This window comes from Lampetra fluviatilis, chromosome 37, assembly GCF_964198595.1.
Source record: "Lampetra fluviatilis chromosome 37, kcLamFluv1.1, whole genome shotgun sequence".
In the NCBI taxonomy this organism is placed as follows: Eukaryota; Metazoa; Chordata; class Hyperoartia; order Petromyzontiformes; family Petromyzontidae; genus Lampetra; species Lampetra fluviatilis.
The window spans coordinates 7,895,633-7,919,828 of NC_136311.1; the positions used below are offsets into that span (position 1 = coordinate 7,895,633).

At 48.2% G+C, this 24,196-nt stretch overlaps 1 protein-coding gene across 2 annotated transcripts; it reads right to left on the reverse strand.

Annotated features, from left to right (window-relative positions):
* Nucleotides 1-7,084: 7,084 nt before the first annotated feature.
* Nucleotides 7,085-23,647, reverse strand: VMP1 (vacuole membrane protein 1). Of its 2 annotated transcripts, XM_078873742.1 has the most exons (13): nucleotides 23,481-23,647; nucleotides 21,663-21,720; nucleotides 19,576-19,714; nucleotides 18,410-18,551; nucleotides 17,714-17,804; nucleotides 16,715-16,825; nucleotides 16,122-16,289; nucleotides 15,397-15,531; nucleotides 12,636-12,716; nucleotides 12,350-12,466; nucleotides 11,889-11,950; nucleotides 11,377-11,479; nucleotides 7,085-10,367 (listed from the first exon to the last, which is right to left on the reverse strand). In XM_078873742.1, the coding sequence occupies exons 3-13, from the start codon at nucleotides 19,658-19,660 to the stop codon at nucleotides 10,224-10,226; spliced, it is 1,239 nt and encodes a 412-aa protein (XP_078729868.1). In that variant the 5' UTR covers nucleotides 19,661-19,714; nucleotides 21,663-21,720; nucleotides 23,481-23,647; the 3' UTR covers nucleotides 7,085-10,223. The 2 variants fall into 2 exon arrangements, with proteins under 2 accessions (XP_078729868.1, XP_078729867.1); XM_078873741.1 differs by lacking the exon at nucleotides 21,663-21,720.
* Between the last annotated feature and the right edge of the window lie 549 nt (nucleotides 23,648-24,196).

Here is a 24,196-nt window from a genome sequence, read left to right on the forward strand (position 1 = left end):
ATTCCGTGACGTGGTTGCGTTGGGTGGCCAGCAGGTGCCGCTCGCGAGCACATCCGGGCTCCGACGCGACTGGCGATGCTCGAGGAGCAGAGGTCGCAAACGGGTTTTGATTCCGTACCCGGCAGCACCAGGGTCGCAAATGGCGACCCGTAACCGGCCGGGTACGGGTACCCGTTCCCTACCCGTACCCTACCCGAAGTTAGTCAAACGGCTACTCACCAGTGACTCACGGCCTACCCGTACCCGGCCGCACCAGGGTCGCAAACGGGTACCGGGTATCGGGTACCCGATTGCGACCTCTGTCGAGGAGAGCCAGGCGGTCCCTTTTCCTCAATGTAAATAAAACTATTTAAAGGTTTTTATTTATTTTACCAGGTTAGGCTTCCCCTGAGGCTATATAGCTCTTTTTTTAAAGAATCGACCTGGCTTGCATAAATGATAGCTACACGAATTGGCTTATTGTGTGGACATGTATAGCATCCAAATACTCTCAACGCATGCTGATTGTAAATGTGGAGGGGAAAATCCACGCGAACACAGAGAGAACGCGCACACTCCAATGATACAGGCGTCGGGGTCGGTAACGAACCCACGACGACCTGTATACGGGGCGAGGCCGTTAACATCTCGCCACCGTGGTTACCCAATTAATGTAATCGATTATCAATTGAATTACTGGACGAATAACGCGAAACGAGATTGGAGTTTTAAAATAAGTATAACCCGTAAAAACGAAGTTTTTCACTATAAATCCTTTATATGCGTGGCGGCTAGAGTCCTCTCGTCCTCTGGCTTGAGATGGCTGCCACCTATGGGTCAGATTATTGCATTGCACCATTAAGCAATTGGTAATTAAATATAATATTTTTGTCCTAAAAAGTGTACAATTTTGGAAAAAAAATTTCACGAACATTAATTGTCACGCACAACGAGTCTGTGTGGAAAATGTCAGCTCGATTGGATCACGGGAAGTGGGTTAAAAAAACGACCGAAAGATTTGCACGGTCCTAAGCAAGCAAGCGAACTTAATATAAAGGATTTAAAAATGTCATCGCTCTTGCTTTTGCCGCCGGACAGGCGGGGTGGAGGTGGGGGGATGGTCACCAGAGCGAACCTCCAGTGGAGGTGAATTCCAGCCTGGGGGGGGGGAGGGATGCCACATGAACATGCCTGGTCACCCATCGTCATCGTACAGCGACCTGACCTCGGCACACGCAGCAGGCCACACTCGCAAGACCGACGTGCTCTTGTTGGAAAACATGGGACGCGAGGAGGTGCTGTACATGTGATTTGTTTACCTTTCCTATACTTGGGGCTCCTCTTGTGGGTTTTGAATCGTTGTAAGGTTCTGACCTGCCCCTTCCTGGACGTGTGAAAAAGAGCTGTATAGCTTATCGGAATCTATATATATATAAAATCGCAAATCTGTCTGTCTGTGTGTGTGTCTGTCTGTCTGTGTGTGTGTCTGTGTGTCGCCGGACCATACGCAGTTTCATTGGACGGCGGTTGCCCCTGGCAACGGGTAGCGACGCATTCGCTGCGGGGTGGACGCCATTTTTAATTCCCGTTCAAAATATGCGCACGCATTAACACGCGACTGAGGTAAATTCATCAAAGTTTCACGTCCTCTTCACTCCCCCCCCCCCCCCACCACAATGTGTGCAATTACTATTATAGGGTCGGTAGATTACAAAATTATAGCGATTACACACTATTATTGTAGCGCGGGGGGGGGGGGGTAACGGCCCCTGTACCCAGCCTCAGCCAGGTGGGCAATTTAGGCGAGGCCGGAGGCTCTGCACGGTACTAGGCCTCGACACCCCACCACACTATAGGCCGTACATATTACTGCACAGCGGCCGAGGAGATCGTGGCTGGGGGGGGGCAGGGGTAGCAGCCCATCTGTGTATATATGTAAGGTTATTAAGAAATATATTTTTCACCCGGGCAACGCCGGGTACTTATGCTAGTCTTCCAGTATAAATACATTCTGTGGTAGTGGCATCATTGGGTCTTGTGGCTGAGACTTGAACTCTGATCGAAACCTTCGCCTCGAGACACGTCGAGTCTCTTGACGCGCTTCTGCGGCCGTCTGGAACGCTCTTCCGATTTTAGCAAGGTATGGGATCGAGGCACTTTTAAATTACACATTCAAAACCCATTTCTTCAGAACTGCTTTTTGAGTTTTGTTTGATGTCGTTCTCTCGCAACTCCGAATAGCACGGTTGGCTGTGTATGGTGTGAAAGAAGTTCAATATACATGCACGGTAGTTTGTGACTGCATCGTCGTCTGTCACTGGGTGGTGTTGCTTCTGGATAGAGGGGGGGGGGTTACCACAGTAGTTGGGCAGGATGTTTCGCTGGGAAAACTTTTGGTGTTTGAGTAATCGGACACAAAGTCGTTAAGTTTCAGTTACTAATTGAGGTTTTTACTTTTGAGAATTGGTGTCTCGTGACAGATGATACCCATTGTAATTAAATGAGTGCATTAATAACCGTGGATTATATAAATTGCTTGTTTTAAGCAATTTTCAAGTATTTTATAAGTATAATGGGTTTTGCATGTAACCCGTTTTTGTTAAATGTACCGGCAGATTTCATACTGTCATTCCACATTGCAATGGCGAAAAATCAACAACACTTGTGCATGCTGTGCTAATATGATGCTGTCAACTAGAATAAACCTCATTTCCGAACATCCCATGGTGGTTGTTGCTGAACACCCGTCTCCCGTCTATTCCAGGTTCCTAGATTTAATGCACAGTTTGTGTCGACAAGCGTGGGACAGTGACACGTGATGGTACCAACGGACTGATGTGGACACTGAGCATAGGAGTCATTTGACGAGTGGAGTTGCTATCCCATCTGAGTAAACATGGTCCAACGTTCCATATTAACTGAAAGCGCAAAATGGTTAATGAGCACCGAGGAGTGATAACATAAGATGTAAATGCCGAGCAAAAATTTACATTTAAATTTAGATTTTAAGCTTTCGTGACAACATGGATTCATATTCTTGGTTCTTTCGGTAAAGTCACGTAAAGGGAAATAATAAAAAATAAAACATAAGATAAAATTCTGACGACGTTTCGGGCCACAACGCAAGCAGCCGTCCTCAGGTGAAGAACAGGGCTGTCATTAGGACGCTGTCTTTCCGACAGCCCTGTTCTTCACCCGAGGACGGCTGCTTGCGTTGTGGCCGAAACGTCGTGAGAATTGTATTTAATTATGTTTTATTTTTATTATTGTATTATTTCCCTTCTACATGACTTTACCGAAAGAACCAACATTTTTTTTATATACACACGCATAGCTGTGAAACCATGGGGAAAATATGATAAATCTGAGAACATTGCGAACAATGTGACCCAAGGTGGCATCAACAATAAGAGCATGACAGCAGTGGGGGAAACAAGATTGGTAATTGCAAATGTTAGCCCGGAGCAAGGCGGTATAATAATAATAATGATTGCTGCGCGGAGAAAGGCTTGTAAAACGACGGAGTGCTTTGAAAAACTAAACTTCTGCAACGGACCAAAAATGTGGCCCAAGGGTTTCAATCAAGAGCGAAGACACCCCACTTACCCGCTGTGTGACTTGTTCATTTCCACACACCGATCCACGCCGTCGAGCACACAAAGTCGACGCAATCTCACCGCTGCGTCGCGTTCAAGCGGAACGCTCAAGAAACCAAACGTTGTTGATGTCGTGAGCAGGGACACCGACAAATAATTCCCGGAACGAGAGAGCTGAACGAAGAAAACGCGTGGAGAGACGGGCACGACGGGCATCGCAACCCAGAAACAACTGCAAGACGCGGATCAGGAGACCCGGCACATATAAAGATATCGCGCGCCGAAGGGATGATGACTGACACACAAAGCCGACGATCACAACGGCAACCACAGGATAACTTGCCATCGGGGCAAGTGGGTTCTCGACCGGGGTGGGTACGCGGACCCTCTGGGGGTACACGTGGCAATGTCCCAGGGAAGGGGGGTACGTAAGGGTCGGCCTCGGCCAGGTAAGGTAAAAGGTCAAAAGCAACGAGCCTACCTTTACCTTACCTTTTACCCTTACCCTATACAAATTACTCGAGTACAGGGTAATTACTGGGGTACTACGACACATGAAAAAGGTTTATAACAGGTAGAGCGCTTTGTTCATATAGAATACTCTCGATGGTTCCAATTTTAAATTGAGGCCACGGACTGCACCACGGAGCTTTTAGCGAGCAGTAAACGGGGTATTTACCGGGTAATACTTCGCGCTACCTTTACCCTACCCTTTACCTTACCTCTCGGCATGTCGACACCTTTACCTTTACCCTTTTACCCGGTAAAAAGGGTAAATTACCTGACCTTACCGAGGCCTACGAAAGGGGATTTACAAATGTGTGAAATTACGTTATACACGACGAGTCACTGGTGAATAATCGTGTGCGAATACGCCAATATAAAATAACTACGATCAACTTTGAATCCGTAACGGTATCCTTGGACGATGTAAAATACCCCTCTAAAAACGTTCATCATCAACAATGTTGGTTTCCAAGAGTAACCAGCGAGCGCGAACAACTTGCGTCGTGACAGCATGCAGACAAGAAGGTCCTCCCGTTGGATTTTGTTTTATTCGCTTGCAGTCACGAGCCAGTTGGGATACCTCACAAAAATGGACAATCGGTTAAAATATTGACGGTCATTAATTCACACATTTATTTCTCAGAACCGTGTTGGGTCAGGCAATCGGGGGGGATGGGGGGGCGGTATTATACTCGGTTGAAACAAAATCCAACAAAAACAAAATCCAACAAGGGGTAAAGTAGCCCCAAAAAAGTCTGAGAACCACTGCTGATGCCTTGAAGGAGTAATTAGATGAGTTAACGTGCGCTATCCGCATTGTGGCATTACAGGACGATGGGAGTTGGAGATGCCACGGGGGGAGGGGGGCTTTCATCCAGCAGAGGATAAACCATGGCCGTTCGATTATTTTAAGCACTTAAGTAGACTTACAATCTGGCCCGACACCCGCAAACTTGACTAACGTTCACATCTTCTTGGTTCTTTCGGTAAAGTCACGTAGAAGGGAAGTAATAAAATAATAAAAATAAAACATAATAAAATAAAATAATTCTCACGACGTTTCGGCTACAACGCAAGCAGCCGTCTTCAGGTGAAGAATGAGACACTACCAAGCTAGGAGCTTATATATAAGCTGGGTTGGAGGTGGAAGAGCGCCTTAACAAAAAGAATGTGCATATGAAGAGGAATTTAGCATATTCATGGGAAATGCGTAGGAGGTGGGCGGGGGGGTTTCAAAGTCATATTATGCCCATGCATTATGCAGGATCAGCAGCACCAAGGGGGGGTGCAGGGAGTAGCATTAACAAAGGAAAGGAGTGTTAATGATATGTAGCTGCAGTTACTAAACTTGTTAATGCTACTCCCTGCACCCCCCCTTGGTGCTGCTGATCCTGCATAATGCATGGGCATAATATGACTTTGAAACCCCCCCGCCCACCTCCTACGCATTTCCCATGAATATGCAAAATTCCTCTTCATATGCACATTATTTTTGTTAAGGCGCTCTTCCACCTCCAACCCAGCTTATATATAAGCTCCTAGCTTGGTAGTGTCTCATTCTTCACCTGAAGACGGCTGCTTGCGTTGTAGCCGAAACGTCGTGAGAATTATTTTATTATGTTTTATTTTTATTATTTTATTACTTCCCTTCTACGTGACTTTACCGAAAGAACCAAGATGAATCCCTGCAGTCACGAAAGCTTTAAATCGAAACGTTCACATCATTAATGGTTTTGTCTTTGGCAATTGGTTATATACATGGGGAAAAAAGGGGGGAGCGGTATGGCGAAGTGGTTATGAATCCGCATGTTGAAACTGCATTCATCCAGCAGTGGGCTGACAAAATGGGGCTGTAAATTATTAACCGGTTACACGTGGAGACACAAATGGTATGGGATGCTCACCGTACTCTGTTGAAATCGGACCAGCACTCACCACAGGGATTGAGCAAACGGAAGAGTGAATGGGCAATGATGCTAATGTGAATGTTTTTAGTGCTCTGACTGACCAGGGGCTATGATGTAGAGCGTAGAGGGAAATGGAGCAGACACACACTCTTGTACTGCACTAAGTTCCCACATCCATGCTCCATGCCTTCAGTCAACCCGCACTGGTCGGAATATTGAAGTATGGTCAGCCAACCCCCACGACCCACCAGGAAGCCCTGCATCATCCAGCAGTCGGTTCGGACAAAAAGAGCCGCAAAATTCCACTCTCGACGAAGGCGGACGGAGCAAAACACCACCACGGCAACGGCAACAGTGATCAAGGACCGATTTTAATTTTCAAGTTTTAACGTTGCATTCCACCAGAAATAAATACAACACGTTTGCTTTGTGAAAAATGACGATTTCGCAAGGCAACGAACGCGCTTGGCGCACGACGGGGCGCAGTCGTCCGGAGCCAAACGCATTGAAGATGCAGTCGGGAAGAAAGGGTGAACGTTGAGCAATGGGATAGAATCGCTGGCAAGTTAAAGGTATTGTAAGCCTAGTATCGTAACGCGAGGGACGCCGGCAGCCAGGTAAACACTCGGCGAACGCGAGATTACGACTCGTGAAAACAATGTGTTCTTGCGTAATAAGCGAGTGCCAATCCGCACTTGCGTGCGGCACCAGCGCCTGGGTTTGAAGAACGTAAGACTCCGTGTGGCGATAAAATTGTCACGCGAGCCGCGCTTTAAACGTGCGAGGGGCAGACGCGCGAGACAGCTGTGCAAAATCAATCATTTGAATTCGCAGAGCGATTTAACCGCAACGCGCATCTCAACACGCCGCACAGAAACAATTGGTGAATTTATTTCGCCGATAAATGCACAATGGATAGAGCGCGCAGTTCCAAGCCTCGCACTTAACACCAGCCTCTTAATGTGCGGAACTTTGCGTCCGCTTGTCACCTCTTGATGTCGCACGCATTTCACAGCCTTGTCTTCGGGCTTTTCATTAATTGGATTTCTCATTTTGTGAAATAAAGAGTGTTCAAAGTTTCGTCGGACCAGAACATTGTTGAAATGGTTTAATTTGGGGATCGTACATTTGAAGCAAGTGTCTTCGGCATAAAACCGTTACAGACCGTCACGAGTATTTATTCTTACTTTTTTCGCAGCTGAACTGTGGCTCCCCGATGTGTTTTCAGGTTGAACCAGGTGCTGTTTGGCACGCTGCCTGTGGAGGTTTCACTCCACGTGCATTGGAAGCTTCTAAAAGAGATACAGCCTAAACAATAAAATAACATCAGAGCCACCATTTCCTCAGTCGTGAGAAAGATCGCATTGCCGTCCTCAGGTAACACAATCCAAGTTGTTCCGCCGCACGTTTTGCAATCCTAACATAGAGAAGACGGGTAATTCTGGCAGGGCAAACAAACTCGTCAAGCCACTTGGCACCGATCTGAGTACCCAGGACGGCGTAGTTATTCACACACAGCCAACACATCTGTTGAATTTTCAGCACGAAAAATAACCAGGAGGGGGATCCCCCACACAGGTAGGTATGAAGCAGCTTTTATCTTGCTGTGGTTGTCCCACCTGACGACGATTGCTTGTGTTGCAATCGAAACGTCGTGATCTATTATTTTTCTACCTATGTGACTTTACCGAAGGAACCAAAGAGTATGGATTCCTGCAGTCACGAAAGCTTCAAATCAAGTATGAAGAACTAATTTTCTCCACTGTCAGGGCTAACCTGAACTCCCCTAGCAAAGGAAACGTGCCCACCGATACCCTTTTTCCACTGGCACTTGGGAGCCGAGCCAGCGTGGTGGGAGGGGGGTGGGAGGGGGGTGGGAGGGGGGTGGGGAGGTCCTCGCGGTGTGGGCACTTTTCCACTGAATATTTGCCGTGCCGAGACAAAAACCACACCGCGATTCGCTGGGTCCCAAAAGACGTGTGTGAATCTGGTTCGGGGCCAGGCAGGGCCGGAGGGCGCGGATAACGACGGGTTCATTGCATCATCGTGTTGCATCACCACATCATCTGCATGAGTCTCGATACCGTAACCTGTCAACCCGTCTTCTTGTTTAGGGAAATTGAGTAAAACATTTTTTGGCTGTTTGTTTTTGTTTCTCCCTTGTGATGGGACTTTGTAGGATGAACGTTGAGAATTATAAGGACACAGGATGACCAATAAAGCCTGCATTGATCTGTAATACGGTCGGGACTGATAAGGGGTTGACGTTCACTGCGTGTGACGTCACCGGCACAGCTTGGCTTCTGCAGTTGGGAACTATCCGAGTTATTGTACGCCAATTAGTTGTGGGGGGAAAAAACTTTTTCTTTTTTTACAAAGCAGATGGAAGCTATTTCGCCTTCGCAGTGTAAAGTATTTACAGCTCTTCACATGCATTTTTTTTGTTCTTATAAACTATACTTTATAGTTTTAAAAGTAGCCCAATACGAGTCTCCAAAATTAGTGTTACTATATTCTGCAAGCGTAACCTGCACAGCTCAGCGTTTTAATGATGACAATATTAGGCTCTACTTTTTTATGAGTTCGGTCTCAACCACGTCACGATACCGTTCACAGTTTACAGTCTTCTGCCCAGCAAGCATTGCAACTCCCTAACCGATGTCTACCTTTAACAAGACGAATGCCACCCAATGTTATGCAAAGCATAAATTGCCTCGGATTAACATTAAGTATTTGTCCAACGAAAATACCTTCTATACAAAAATCAACAAGCGGAAATCAAAGAGGCTGATAAATCACTATTGTTTACTATAAAATAGAGGTCTTTATTAACCATTGATAAATCTCAGCACTCTTTAGCGGGTGATGAAAACACTCATGCTAATGGATATTTAATTAGGACTATTATTACTGTATTTAGCGAACAAGACTCTTCGTTCTAATGTGTTGAGTTCCAAGGCCGGAGAAGGCCTACACACTGATCCATTAAAGGATTTTCAAACATTCTACAACCAGCATTGCCACCTGCCCTGGTTTTCCCAGGATCGTCCTCTTGTAGAGGTAGCTGCTGTCCTGGAATCTCCCGAGTCTTTTAGGGGGACGTTAAAAGGAGGATTTTTGTCAGTCGGTTAATAATAAACCACTCAAGACAATGTATTAAGTATTCCTTCCCTCTTCTGGTATCGTGAGATATTCTTCTCATGATGTGTCCTGGATTCTTTTTGTACCTCGGAGGTGGAAACCGTAGATCTAAACCAGGACACAGGCATTAATGTCACAAATGTCATGTCCAGCGCTGGGGCATTTCAAGAGCTGCTCAAACAGCTGTTTCAGGGCCACATGATGTAACAAGTCTACAGACGAACGGTTGGTCAGGCTACGTTCAAATGCCTGCACTGGAGTTACTACGCGTGTCCTACTACGTTCCAACTGCCGAAGAAAGAATATTCCACTCTACGTTCAATTCGCCGAAATAAAGAACGGCTACAAACCACGGTGGAGCAGCGGTTTACAATCACCGTGGAGAAAGCAGACACGACGGTTTAACGCGGGGGGGACAAAAATGTTGAATGTCGGGGTAACTGTCGTCATCATTGATTTTGCGCATGAATTACCGCGGCTGTGATCCCATAAATAATTATATCATCCGGTGCAGACCCATGGTGCTTGTTGATGCCTCTAGTGTCAGAGATATGAATGCACTCCTGAAGCCTAGAAGCCTGGCAAGTAAGCCCTTTCAGTCGGACTTCCCCATCACCAAGGTTTTTTCTTTTTCGACATCTACCTTTTCCAGTTTTAGAAGGACCTTGCGTTTTCTGGCAAGCCACTCGGCATACACGTCGCATTTAAAAGACATTTGAAATTTACACGGGAATTGTTTCGGAGCCTTGGAAAAACAGCTTTCTACAAAAGCTGCTTCTTTACAGAAATGTTCCACGTCATCATTAATGGCAGTGTTCAGGTTTCTTTACTTTTTACTCAATTCCTTTACTCTCCCACCGTGGCCACCGGGGGGACCAGCCTTCCCCCCTGCCTCACTTACCACTAAACCGTTCCATCACGATGTTTGTTACAGGGAGCTGCGTGTGGCTGGGGCGTGGGCGACGAGCGGGACGAGTCTGTCGGGGAGACGCTCTCGATTGCGAGTCGGCAGGAGTAGCGGGCCGGCGGGACAGCGGTGTTTGGCGCGATGGCGGGTTTTGGCAGGAGAGAGCGTCGGGCGAGGGATGGGCGATCATTTTTCCTTTTGCTCCAGGGTGTGACGCTGCTGCACACGCTTGGCGTAGCTCTGCGCCATCGAGTTCACGATGGACAGCACGAAGTAGCACACCATCACGATGATCACCTTCTCGAAGACCCACGACAGCCAGCTATCACCCTGTGACGTGACACCCAACAAGAGCAAGGGGGCGGGGGGGGTAGGGGGGGTAAGCGCACAGCTCTCCGATGCGGTTTTCTGGCTGTGCCGCGTTGTGTCGTTCGGCAACGATGTCCGACGTTTCGGTCAGCGTGCATGGCAGCACAACCGCGGAAGCCGGCGCACTAGGTATAGCACTCCGGTTCGCGATGCAACGACCTCTACGCAAACACAAGTGAACAACATTTTGTTGCGCTACTGCTTTGGCAGTGGTCACAAACAATAAAAACATAACACGTCCCTCAAGAACACTGCCCGAAAGAGCAGAAAATATACAGCAGACCACATGTCAGGCAATGGCCCTTCTTCAGAGCAGGACCCCAGTCCGAAACGTTGCCCATTATATAATTAGCTCCTCGGTAGGACACTGTTTTTGCGCAGTTTTAGCCTTAATAGGTGCTCGCTAAAAGCACTTGCCCCAAGTCTATAAAACTATCCACGGACGATATTTATATTTTTTACTTTGCAGTTGTTAGGGCAGTGCACTATCATACCGGCGACCTGGGTCTAATTCCCAGCCATGGATAATATCGGTGGCAAGTAGCAGAGGTGTGGACTCGAGTCATGTGACTTGGACTCGAGTCAGACTCGAGTCATGAATTTGATGACTTGCGACTCGACTTGGACTTGCATAACAATGACTTTGTCCCACCTATGAGATGTGGACTCGAGTCATGTGACTTGGACTCGAGTCAGACTCGAGTCATGAATTTGATGACTTGCGACTCGACTTGGACTTGCATAACAATGACTTTGTCCCACCTCTGGCAAGTAGTATCCGAGTCAGTTCTGGAAACTTCCCGAGATAAGTAAAAAAAATTGAGTGGCAAAGCCAGCCGAGGATGGTGCTGGCCAGCCAGCCACACCACCACCCAGTCTGCCACGCCAGCCTGAACAGGTACTCGCTAACAGCAATTGCCCCTGCAAGTTTTGTACGGCTAAAACAGGGGGATCTTTAGCGTTGCGTTACCGGGGAGGAGGCGGCGCCGGGCTTGTGGTGCAGCTTGAGTCGCTGGGCCTCGAGGTAATCGCGGAACGGCTTCTGCAGCATCGGCCCCACCGACGGGACGGAGCTGCGACGGAAGGGGGGGGGGGGAGAGAACAAGGGCAGGGGAGAGCGCGCTCAGAAAAAAAGACAACACTGGAACTGTTCTTCCAAGATTCGGGTGGACGCTTCATACCATGGCTTGATTTTTCCACCGAATATTATATGGGTCACATGTCAACTGGAGATGGTGGTGGCATGTGACTGGTAGCCACAGCCATTGTGAAAGGTATACTGGACGAAGTGTGGTCGATTTGGCCGATTTTCTACTGGGGTTCGGGACGTCAGTGGGCATGGCTAAGCGGCTTCTTGAGTGGAAAAAAAAAACAACAACCCGGCACCTCTGGAGCCATGCCAGTCTGGCACAGCGTGGCACCGCTGTGGCTCGGTTGTACAGTGGAAAAGAGGTGTATAAAAACAACCCCAGGAGGACCTACCCGATCAGACCCACGATCTGCTCCACTATGTGCTTGCTGAAGCAGATGATCACAAAGAGTTTCTGTAAAACACACGAAAGAAAAGGCAAGGAGCGTCGGTTAAACATCCACGAGGAAACCGGCAGATCCCAAAGCCACTGTCCACCTGGGTTCGAATCCAGCCAACCGCCTGCGAATGAACCGAGTTCTCAAGTGTAGGGAGTTTATGACCTCACCATTGTCAACCGATGACTGTACACAAAACACCGTCACTTTAAATTCGGTTTAACACGTAGGCTTTCGCGACCAATATCATGACACAAGATTGTCAGACAGTCATTGGTGAGCGGGCTGAAACCATCAACCCACTACAATTGAGAACCCAGTTTTGTAAATCACGGGTGGGCTGCCTGGTTTCGATCCCAGGATCTCAGCTGTGCAGGCTCAGTGTCCGGACCCCGAACCCCACACGACCACCTCACCTGTATGTGCATCTTGACGATGGCCTTGCCGATGAGCGTTGCTCCAAAGAACGTCCAGAAGGGGACCAGGAAGTGGCCGCACGTGATGCCCGCCAGGTCGAACAGCGGGTTGGGAATCTGCACCGGGCAGGGACAGGGAAAAACAAACATTCTAATTACAAATCACTGGAGTCGTGTGACTTGTGCACAAATTACCGATGTAACCGTCTCTCTCGTGAGTGAGGTGCTGGGTACATTGTGAGACTGTGATGAGGGCACGGATCGAAGGAGCTGGGCGGGACCGTACCGAGGCGCATGCCAGGATGCCAAAGAATCCGACACGCTGCACCAGATGCTGCATGGCCAGTTTGGCTCTCGTGCCCAAGTCCTGCACACAGCACATGGACATGCATATAAGACAAAAATCATCATCATCATCCTCTTTGGTTCTTTCGGTAAAGTCACGTAGGTATAAAATCAGATAAATCACGACGTTTCGATTGCAACACAAGCAATCATCATCATGCTGTGGTTTTCCCACCTGATGATGATTGCTTGTGTTGAAATCGAAACGTCGTGATTTATTTTATTTTATACCTACGTGACTTTACCGAAAAAACCAAAGAGTGTGGATTCCTGCAGTCACGAAAACTTCAAATCTAGATCATCATCATCATGATGATCATCATCAGATATGATCGATTCACTGTTGGATGAAGGTCTCCCCCAAGTCATTGTCATCTCTCATGGTCCTGCAATACAACAATAAACTTAGCTCCTGCATTTCGTTGCGGTAGGCGTTGTCTAGCAAGCAATTTTTTTTTACCAGGTAAGGCCTACTGACCGATCTCACTCTTTTTCAGAAGCGACCCGGCCTTAAATGATAGCTCAACGAAGTGGCTGATCATGTGTAAATTTATTGCGGTCAAATAGTCGAAACGCATGTTTTTAAATGTAGAGGGAAAAACCAGAGGACCCTGGTAAAAATCCACGCCACCACGGGGAGAACATGCAAAGTCCAAATATTACAGGCGCCAAGGTCGGGATGTGAGGTACAGTAAAACCTTGGATTGTGAGCATAATTCGTTCCGGAAACGTGTTTGTAATCCAAAGCACTCGTATATCAGTTGTGATCACGTGACGCTCGGCAGACAAAGCGTATACACGTACTACTCGTATTGCAAAACCTCGCTCGTTTATCAAAAAAAAGATTTACTTAAAATTTTTGCTCATCTTGCAAAACACTCGCAGACCAAGTAACTCGCAATCCCAAGGTTTTACTGTAATTAACATCTCGCCACCGCGTCCCTTGGCTACCAATAGGCCGCCGCTCCGGTCTTGGTCTTCACCACCGGCCATCTTTCCTTCCCGCGACATGTCCTGCCCAAGCCTCACTTACTTTCATCAACAATTAGAATGACCTTAATTTTGGAGCTTTCGTGACTGCAGGAATTATTCTTTGGTTCTTTCGGTTAAGTCACGTCTAAAGATAAAATAATAAATTAAAATAATAGCGACGTTTCGATTGCAACACAAGCAATCATCATCAGGCATAAGAGAAATAGCAACAAAAATCTAACTAGAAAACTATAGACAGACATACAAGCAGACAGACATCACAAGGACACACAGAGAGAGGACACATATCGGCACAGAGAGAGGGGTCGTTTCTGTGACGGTCCCCCCTCCCTATATTTAAAGGACCGTCACAGAAACGACCCCTCTCTCTGTGCCGATATGTGTCCTCTCTCTGTGTGTCCTTGTGATGTCTGTCTGCTTGTATGTCTGTCTATAGTTTTTTAGTTAGATTTTTGTTGCTATTTCTCTTATGCCTGATGATGATTGCTTGTGTTGCAATCGAAACGTCGCTATTATTTTAATTTATTATTTTATCTTTAGACGTGACTTAACCGAAAGAACCAAAGAATAATTAGAATGACGTATTCTAAACCGGCTCTACGTTGTCTAATCCCAGCGAGCAAGTGCCGTTAGCGAGCACCAACGTGGGTGTTAAGTATCCACTTGCCAAGGATCATCTGTGCCCATCAGTCGGTTTAGTTTGGGATAGGCCCATTGAGCTAAGAAGCCGTTGTTCAAAGGTGACCCGGTATGTATGTGTGGGTGCATACATTCGTGTTGTCGTAGTCATAATAATAATTATTCCCTGAGGCAGTATCATAACAGTGAGTGTACTGCTCAGTTATTTTTTTGCCACCCAAGTTTGATTGCCTGCGATGGCTCAAACCAACGACGACACATATCTCAACCGTCTCATGTGTGTGTTGACGTGCATGTGTTGGAAGCGATAGTGTCATGGTCAGCGCCCTGCGCTACGAATCCGGTCACCTGAGTTCGACTCCCGCTCACAGCCAATATCAGCGACAGATATCTGAACCTGTCCAGAATCTCCCCTAGGTTAATTCAGCCTTAAATGAGTACGTGGTGGGCAGTGTGTAAATATCACCACTTGGGGAGACAAACACGGCCAGATAAGCTGCTAGACACACCTACCCATCGTGCACTGTTGCCAGCCTTCATTAGGTACTCGCTCACAGCATTTGTCCCAAGAGTGTCTTCAGGCTATCGAGGGAGATCTTTGCCCCTTGTGCATGCAAGTAAACGTGCGTGTATGGGCATATGCGTGGTACACGCTAGAGAAGAGATGGACTGATGTGGTACAGAAGGATGATGCGGAGCTGATTGGACGTACCGATAACTGGTACATGCATTGTCTAGATCGGCCTCTGTGGAGGATGTTCGTGAAGGACGCTACTGTGCAGTTCGAGGCAGTCGCCCTCCAATAACTACGGAGGGCAGAGGAGCAACGCTCACAAGAACAAGCGGAGCGTCAAGTGGCTATTACCAAGTCAGTTAACCTAAGGAACCTGCGTCTGTCCTGTGACCTACTAGTGAGCCTTCGAAACTTCACGTGGCCTCAAGGTGCGTCTAGTCTGGCACAAGCGGCGTGATGACATCACCGCCAGTTAGTGACAAACGGCAATTGTTGTTGTTGTTGTTCTTGTTATCGTTGCGTGTACGTGTGCACGCGTGTGTGTGTATGTGCGGACCTGCTGCGAGTCCTGCGCGTGCTCTAGGATCTCCTCAAACTCCTGGTACTCCTCGTCGTCCGGCTCGGACCCAGACAACCGCGCCGCCCGCGCCATGAAGTACGGCGGCAACTCGCCGATAGCCGTGCCAGCGCCCTGTAGCCATGTACGGCCGCACGCGCGCGTGGGTTAGCGCGTGTGCACGCCGTGAGGAGCTATAGCGTGCGAGGTGCGGCCGCAACAAGAAAAAATAAAACTTCTTATGTGCAACAACGGCGGTGCAGTCAGTTTTGCTCGGCAGACTGCTCAACACGTGCTATGGTCACGGGCAATGGTATCCCATTATTTTAACACATTTCATCATCAGCAGCAGCCATGATTTATACACAAAATAAAATCAATGTAATCAATGAGGTTTGCAGTTCGAGCCCGGAGGCCGTCCTGGTTAATACTTCGGGTTTATTAATGACGTCATTCGTCATAGGGCAGACCATGTGTGCTGGTGGATTCAATTATCCAAATTCGATGCTTGCAAAATTACTTAATTGGGAAAAACTACAAAGCGATACGGCCCCCTAATACGCATTTTCAAGGCAGGTGTGGTGTACACCTTGCGCCGCACAGAGACAGCTGCCACTCGGAGTCCCATTTGGTGCAACTGCAGCAGGGCGCATGAAATGGTTGAGATGAGACGTGATGTTAAGTTGTTTCGATGATGGCTTTCGGGCTGTTGGTGCGAGCCATACCCACATGCAGGCCTCCAGCCTGACTTTGGACATGATGGTCCAGATGGAGATGGGCACGTTGAGTCCGTCGCTCTCTGGGCAAATGATCTCGTCGGGGTACGGAGGCGCGGGGAAGTCCACCGAGTCGCACTCGTACGCCGACAGCGTCACTGACGCGATGTGGGGGCCCTGGCAGGAGGAGGGGGGGTGCGAAGGCGGGGGCGGGGAGTGGATCGCTTGAATAAAAACTCAACAACCAGGTTAGACGCCAGCGAGAAGCGTTCAGCGGCATCTTGCAACTGGCGGCCAAGCAAGCCATGTTTGGCCTGGCGAATAATGCTCTTGGCAGTTGCCTTGCGAGAGAGATACGGCCAGCCGAGACAGAGAGATCCAGATTATGGGGAGATGAAAGAGAGAAGGAAATAAGCAGCAGAGAAAAGCGGAGCCATAAACAAGGGATACGGATCATTGAGATCAAAGTGAGATAAAGCAGAGAGAGAGAGATGAGAGAGAGTTGGCCGTAATTCTCAGGCGTCTTTAAGAACTGTGCGGACGACACGATTTAGGCAAGTGGATGTGGAGATGGTCATGGGACATCGCTAGGGACGCCTCACCAGGTAAAGCAGGAAGGTGTGCAGCCCCGTACCCAGCCCGACCGACGATAAGATGCCCAGGCCGACCCAGTAGGCACACCACAAGATCTTCTTCTCTGTGCTCCGTACGAACTGCGAGCAAGTCCCACATAACACGGCACATGAGTGTGAGCACTCTTCATACCACACGGCGCACGCTTCCGCTTGGCGCTTAACACGGCATAGTATGCAAACGCTTAACACAACATAGTACGCACAAAAGTAACACGACACACAATATGCATACGTTTGTAAAAGTAACGGCAGCTAGAAAACAGTGAGAGACTGTTGGCCGACAACAATTACTAAGAAACTGCATTGCACAGTTAGAAAATACACGAGGGTTTTCGAAATCCGTCCACAAACCTGGCACAAGGTGATCCTCACGCATGGACCGTTCCGCAACTTATTATGATGGCATGTCATTTGTTAAGGCTGAGATGCCACTAAACATGTTTTAGGGCAATTATTGCCGTCAATGCATTTGAAATGAGCCACTACGCCAACTTGGTATAAAGTTTTTTAGCCCAGGGTTCGGCAACCAAAATAACACAAATAACCATTTAACTAAATATTTCAAGAGCCGCAATGTATGTGAATGCGAGGCGGTTCTCAATAAATAACGTCTCTAAGCAGTCCTTTTATGAGCCACATGCGGTTCTGGAGCTGCAGGTTGCCGACGCCCAGTATAGCCAATGAAAGCAGTTTTTTGGATGAACAATGATTGGTCTACAGAGCACAGAGCCTCCGTCTGGTAGTGTTGTGACATCGGTTTGTCATCTCATTGGAAGGCAACCACCTCTGTTGCCCACTAGGGGGATGCGCGATGAGATTTACCCCAGATTTGGTAAAATCAACAGCGCCTATTGACAGTAGAGCAACTGCTGATGGGTGAAGATTTCTGGAGACGATTGTCATACAATTGCCAGAGAGAACATCAATGCCCTTTGACATGCTCCGGTGGATGCGGGGCAACCTCACCTCCTGGTGCTCCCCCTCGGCATAGTAAGCAGCAGTAAGAGCAGCGAGCATCAGCAGGAAGAGCGTTACAACACCTCTCCGTGCCCACAGCCTGCCACACCACGCACACACAAAGACAAAGACGCCCCCCCCCCCACACACCCGCATAGCTTGTAACAGACTATTTGGGAAAGTTCCGTTAGCGAGCACCTATGAAGGCCAGCACGGCACAAGAGAGGATTGGTGGCCAGGAGCACGCATCTACAATGCACTAGGTACGCATTTAAGGCTGAGTCGACCTAGGCGAGGCCCAGGATCAGCACAAATATTTGCCGCTGCTATTGGGCGTGAGCGGGATTTGAAAGTGCGGTGAACGTCAATGGAAAGTGATATTTAAACTGGTCCTGGGCACCCCCGCCCGAAACATCCCCAACTACCAAAATTGCATGGGGAGACCTACATCCGGCAGTGGATTGACAAAGGGATATAAATAACGTGCGAGTTTTTTGTTATTTAAATAATAATTAATTTGAACGATGTAGCGAATCGAAATTTATTTTAAGGGCAAATCATTGTAAGCATTGGGCTGATGTTTAGTCCACGGATCGTTACATCCTGAGCTGCAACCACTCATCGCCACCGCCGCCAGCAAACAAGAGGCAAGATCGCAGGGGAAAAAAAAGATCACACGTCAGTGGGAGTGGTGGTGCTGCTCACCGACTGGCCCACTTGCACGTCTCCAGACCGCACTCGAGTAGGAAGTATTTCATGGTTGTGAACGGCCGCCTCCACAGCACCAGCCCGTCCCGCTCCTTGCGATCGCGCGCGCGCTGCGCCTGCACCGCACGTTGCTCGGCCACTGCGTAAGCAGACACCGCCCAAGATGCTCCAAGTCAGCTTCAGTGTTTTAACCCGATGGAGGGGGGGGTGGTGGGTTGATTGATCCCAAAACAAATCTCTGCTGGGTTGCCAACAACTAATTGTGGGCTCCCTGCTGGGTTTCTGATGAGTGTGAGATGATGGCATTTTGGACATCAGAATCAGAATATTCATTTATACTGGAGGAATCCGATGAGCAATCAAGCTCCTTTTCACAGATGTCCAATAGGGGCAGGTCAGAAAGTTACAACAAATTATACAAAACACGATAGGAGTGCAAATTACAGGCAAGTAACTTTAAGATATGTACAAATAAAACGAAACTATTTGTTTTCTAATTAGGCAAGGTCCACTGAACCGTTAGCTTCTATTTCAGAAGCGACCTGGCCACAAAAAGAGAGCTCAACGAAGTGACTTATCACGTGAAAATCCACAGCATAAAAATAATCTAGACGCATGTTTCTAAATGTGGAGGGAAAAACCGGAGGACCGGTGACTGGCACCAGCGTTGTGTAGATTGGCCTCTGTGGAGGAGGTTTGCAAAAGATGCTACTGGGCAGAGGTCGCAAACGGGTTTTGATTCCTTACCCGTACCCGGCCGCACCAGGGTCGCAAACGGGTACCCGATTGCGATCTCTGGGATGAAGCCATGTTGCAGGCGCGGGTGGGTTGATTCTAGGAACTTAAATTGTGAGAAGAGACAAGACGTTGGGAAATGAGTGACAAACGGTTACTCACCAGTGACTCACGGCCTACCATTACCCGTACCCAGCCGCACCAGGGTCGCAAACGGGTACCCGTACCCGGTCGGGTACGGGTAGCCGGGTATCGGGTAGGGTACAGGTATCGGGTACCCGATTGCGACCTCTGCTACTGGGCAATCGGAGGCAGTCACCTTCCAATGACAGCAGAGGGCAGAGGAGTGATGCTCACAGAGTGTAAAGATGAAAGTTAAGACCACGGAGGACGTGACCCATGTGAGCGAGTGATGGAGCGAGGAGCACCTGCGGAAAAGCCGTTACGCGATTGCGACGTTCCAGAGAGCGTCCTTCTCCTCTGGGTCTCACCGGCACCTCCACCCGACGCCATCTCCGCAATCTCTCGAAGGTGAGCTGGGACAACCCGCGCTCAAGAGCCTCTTCCCTGCGACAAACACGGCACACGAAGGACGTAGCTATTTAAAACAAAATGCCCACTTGTAATTTGGCCGCGCAATTTGCTTTGCGCCAAACCACAGATTCTGGTAGGGCTGCGTGTGTAGGCACAAAGTCCGCAATGGCGTGGTGAGGTTCATGGTGCTAACCCACAAACCAAAGTGCAGTGCTGTCACCGGTCACGCAGCGTGTGTGGTGTGCGTGTGGAGGATTTCACTTTGCAAGCACAGTTGTTATCCACACTATTAAAATATAACAGTCCTCCGTGTGTTAATTATTGTTTCACAATCACGGCTGCATGAGCTCTTACAAAAACCATGTGCAGTTTATACAAGCATGCTTACATGTACAGCAAGGGTTGATGCTCTGATGCATGAGGGTCTCCCCAAACCGTGCAAGTTATGGAGGTTATTTTCACGATACATTATTACACTGGTCAGTGTGGGTTGGTGAAAACAGGGAGCATAGAGTAGAATATATGAGTGTGTTAAACTGCCCATCACATAAAGTGATAGCAGCCCATTACGTGCTGTGCACGATGGTCCCCATCAAAGCACTATCCAGGCTCAAATCTGCTTAGCTCCCAATATCTGATGGAAGCAGGCACATTGTAGCTGATTTGGTCCAGACTATACGTGAATGGATCTGCACATAAATACATTAACATTCACCGAGCAACTGCCCAACAGTGTATTGGGTAAATGAGTGGCTTATGACCGTGTGAAATGGGGAAAAGGATAGTTTAAGACTGTATGTGAGCACAGTGTGTCGATAGGTTTGCGACTTTTTGAAAAGAGGTAGAACTCGTTTAAAAGAAAACATCCATCAAGCTCAACGGCACAAAGCCTTTTCACTCAACTTGTTATATAACCGGCCTACGCATACCAGGATCGGCCCTTCGACACACAAAGTGAAACTGGACAGTTCCGCCACTTGCCAAGACATGCCGAGTGGACGGAAGTGTGGCGGTCGCACATAACTCCCTCGGGCTATAAGGAGGCCACCATACCAGAAAAAGCTCTACCCCTAAAGTTGGCACAGTGTTCACTCTTCTAGCGAATTAGAGTCCAGAGTAACAGGAGCTCCCCACCTCACATGACAGTTCCGTTCCCAGATTAACTCTCACTTGCCGATGAGCTGACCAGAAACACCCAAAAGTTTCACAACATCCCAAAGTGGGGGCTCCCTAACGCTCCCACTCGTATAATTACGGTACAATGCCCGTATTGAAACGTTCTTTGTACAGTGGTGCTATAGCACAGTTCCCTATGTTTGGGAGATCTAATCTGCCCAAAATTTGCATGACCTTTTAAAATAATTTTGAGTATAATAATACGCGGAAGGTGATTTATAGACAGCAAAAGACAATCAATTGATTGTTTCTCCCAAAACGCCTGACCATGATGCACTTTTTTGTTTGAGGAGTTTGTCACCATTTACAGAAAGTATTAGAATGGGTTTACTTTCAATCACTTTGTCTTCCTGTCAACGGAACAGTGCTTGTTTCTTGAGTGAGTTGACATGGGTTCAAATCGTTGTGCCAGCCAATAACCACCTACAGCAAGTTACAAAAGTGCGCGTTCTGTTGTGAAGACGATGTTAGAAGATCCTGCAACATCCCTTTTCTATACCACAGCCCAAATATCACAAATAAAAAAAACCCCGTAATAATTGTAACTATATAACCACGGTTACAGAGGTCCTACTTGTTCGAAAAGTAATGATTCTAGCGAACATGTTTCAATTTTCCCAGATCAATAGTCGGCACAGCAATGATGACAAGGAGATGTCATCGAAGCGGCATCAACACTTAAAAAGCGCAGATGTGACCCCTCCAGCCGTATTACTCAGCCTCCTTGGCACTCGAGACAAGAGCTCTACCACAACCACATCCGCATTATAACTTCGCCGATTCAAGCCTTCCCGTCTCATCTCACCGCAGCAACCAAGTCTGGTTCACCCCAGGAAACTGGTCTCCTCCTTGATTGGAGTCAACTGTGGGATGGAATTGAAAACAGAAAACAGCAGCTCCCAGGGTCCTTCGGCCAGACCTGGGGTCAATTACAATGGTAATTGTGTTATTCATATTTCGATTTAAAGCTTTCGTGACTGCAGGGATTCATCTTCTTGGTTCTTTCGGTAAAGTCACGTAGAAGGGAAGTAATAAAATAATAAAAACAAAACATAATAAAATAATATAATTCTCACGACGTTTCGGCTACAACGCAAGCAGCCGTCCTCAGGTGAAGAATGAAACACCACCTGAGGACGGCTGCTTGCGTTGTAGCCGAAACGTCGTGAGAATTATATTATTTTATTATGTTTTGTTTTTATTATTTTATTACTTCCCTTCTACGTGACTTTACCGATAGAACCAAGAAGGTGTTATTCATAATGAATTGCAATCACGGTCTAATTTGTATTTCATCTCACAAAGCTGTTGCGTTTGCAATTACGAAAATTAACCCAAGTCTGACACAAGCGTGAAGAAAAAGCTTGGAGTCACCACCAGTGAATGTCAGCATCAGTCTATCTGGGGCTCCACTAGCCCAGAGGGACCAACTAAGATGGTTGAACTCTTGATTGTAGATTAACTCAAGAGCCTAGGGCCCTACAAGCTGCAGGTAAATCGCCTGAATATGTCTGACCTTGTTAACTGTCAGAAAATAAAGAGGGTTGAGCCTGGCTATTGCTTAGGATGGGAGACTAACTGGGAAGACCAGGTGTAGATTTGGGCTGTCAAGTGACCAGAAGCTGGCAGTAGATCAATGGATTGTTGAATCTATTTGTGCAGATCCTAGAGCGTTATCTCCTCGTATGTGTTTCTTTTTCACACTCATTAAGTTGAACCGGTTAAACATCCGAGTGGAAGACCCTCCTGAAAACAAGTATTCAAACTCAATTGGGGCTCTCCTGATAATTTTACTGAAAAGATTTCGGGGAACCACTATCTCGGAGCAATCACTTGCCCTTGTGAATAAACCAAATGAACTGTCAGAACAACAGCTTTGATGAGCTCCCAGAATCCCCCACCAGGTAAATCCCACAGGTGTATTCCTTGGGATTCCAATTAAGCAAATTCAGAATATTAATTTGTAACGGAGTCATCGGGATGAGTTTTAAAGCTCCTTTTCACAAACGTCCAGTAGGGGGTGTCTGACAAGAGGATTGACACTTCGTTTGAGACAAAAAAAGATAACATTTCATCAATAGTCATGATCAATCCACTGCTGAATGGGTCGTTCCCAAGCCATCGACATCCCAAAATCATCGCGGATGTCACCGCTCCAAATCCACCGTCCAATTGGACGCGCGCAGTCCCCTTTGGCTGTCGCGGTGCCACAATTCCTGACGACCGGCTATTAGGCATAGCCTAGGCATAGCCTGTGCCGTTCAAGCCGACTTTCCTCATACGTTTGAATGAATAAACTTAACCTTTTTATACAGATATATATATTTTTTATAATTCACGAGATAAGTCTTCCCCGTCTCATACATTCATTTACAGAGCAGTCGTGGACCGTATCCCTGGAATGACAAAACGCTCCGGCGAGCAAAATGCACGAGTAGTCACACGCGCTCATACACCCACCGAATAATAAGACTTACCCCGTGACAACTTTAAAACACGGTGAGAACAAGCGCATCGTACAATCCGGAGAGAGACGGTAACATCATCACATCAAGTCACCGCGTGCCCACCGCAGCGGCCACATCGACGGGGTTATTGAGAGACAGACTCGTCTCATACTCACTCGGTTGCTCTCTCTCTCTCCTCGCTCTTGTCTGCTGTACGAGGAAGATGTCAAAGGAGACAAGATAGGTGAGGAGGTGAGGGAGGGAGGTTTAGAGGAAGAAGTGAGGAGGTTTCCACGGCCACCACTCCGCTCGGAGTATCCCCGGCTCCGCGTCCACCCCCCCCAGCCGGTTTGCCGGAAGTGGCGTGACCGGAAACGAAGCTGGCGCGAGCGTGGAACCTAACCGGACGTGACGTGGGGAGGGACGACGAGGTGAGCCGCCGGACGTGGCGGGAAATGTTTGGGGGAGGGGGTGTAGACGAAGGGGTGTGTGGGGTGGGGGGGTTGTGGGGGGAGGGGTTGTGGGGTTAGCGGACGTGACGTAACGATGAGAGCCGTCGAATCTGGCGGGAAATGTCTGGAGGCAGACGAGGGGTGCGGGGAGGGAGGGGTTGTGGGGAGTGGGGGGAGGGAGGGGGAGTGGGGGGAGGGAGGGGGAGTCGGGGGAGGGGTTGTGGGGAGTGGGATTGTGGGGTGGGAGGGTTTGTGGGGATTGGGGGAGGGGTTGTGGGGAGGGAGGGGTTGTGGGGAGTGGGGGGAGGGGTGCGGTGGAGTGGGAGGGTTTGTGGAGAGTGGGAAGGGGTTGTGGGGAGTGGGGGAGGGTTTGTGGGGAGTGGGGGAGTGGGGAGTGGGGGGAGGGGTTGTGGGGAGTGGGATTGTGGGGTGGGAGGGTT

Coding starts and splice junctions, on each gene's coding strand:
- VMP1 (XM_078873741.1), bottom strand. CDS start 19,660: ATGGCGTCGGGTGGAGGTGCCGGTGAGACCCAGAGGAGAAGGACGCTC. Junction 17,805..18,409: donor ACGTGCAAGTGGGCCAGTCG/GTGAGCAGCACC, acceptor GTGGTGTGGCAG/GCTGTGGGCACGGAGAGGTG. Junction 16,826..17,713: donor CCGAGGGGGAGCACCAGGAG/GTGAGGTTGCCC, acceptor ACTTGCTCGCAG/TTCGTACGGAGCACAGAGAA.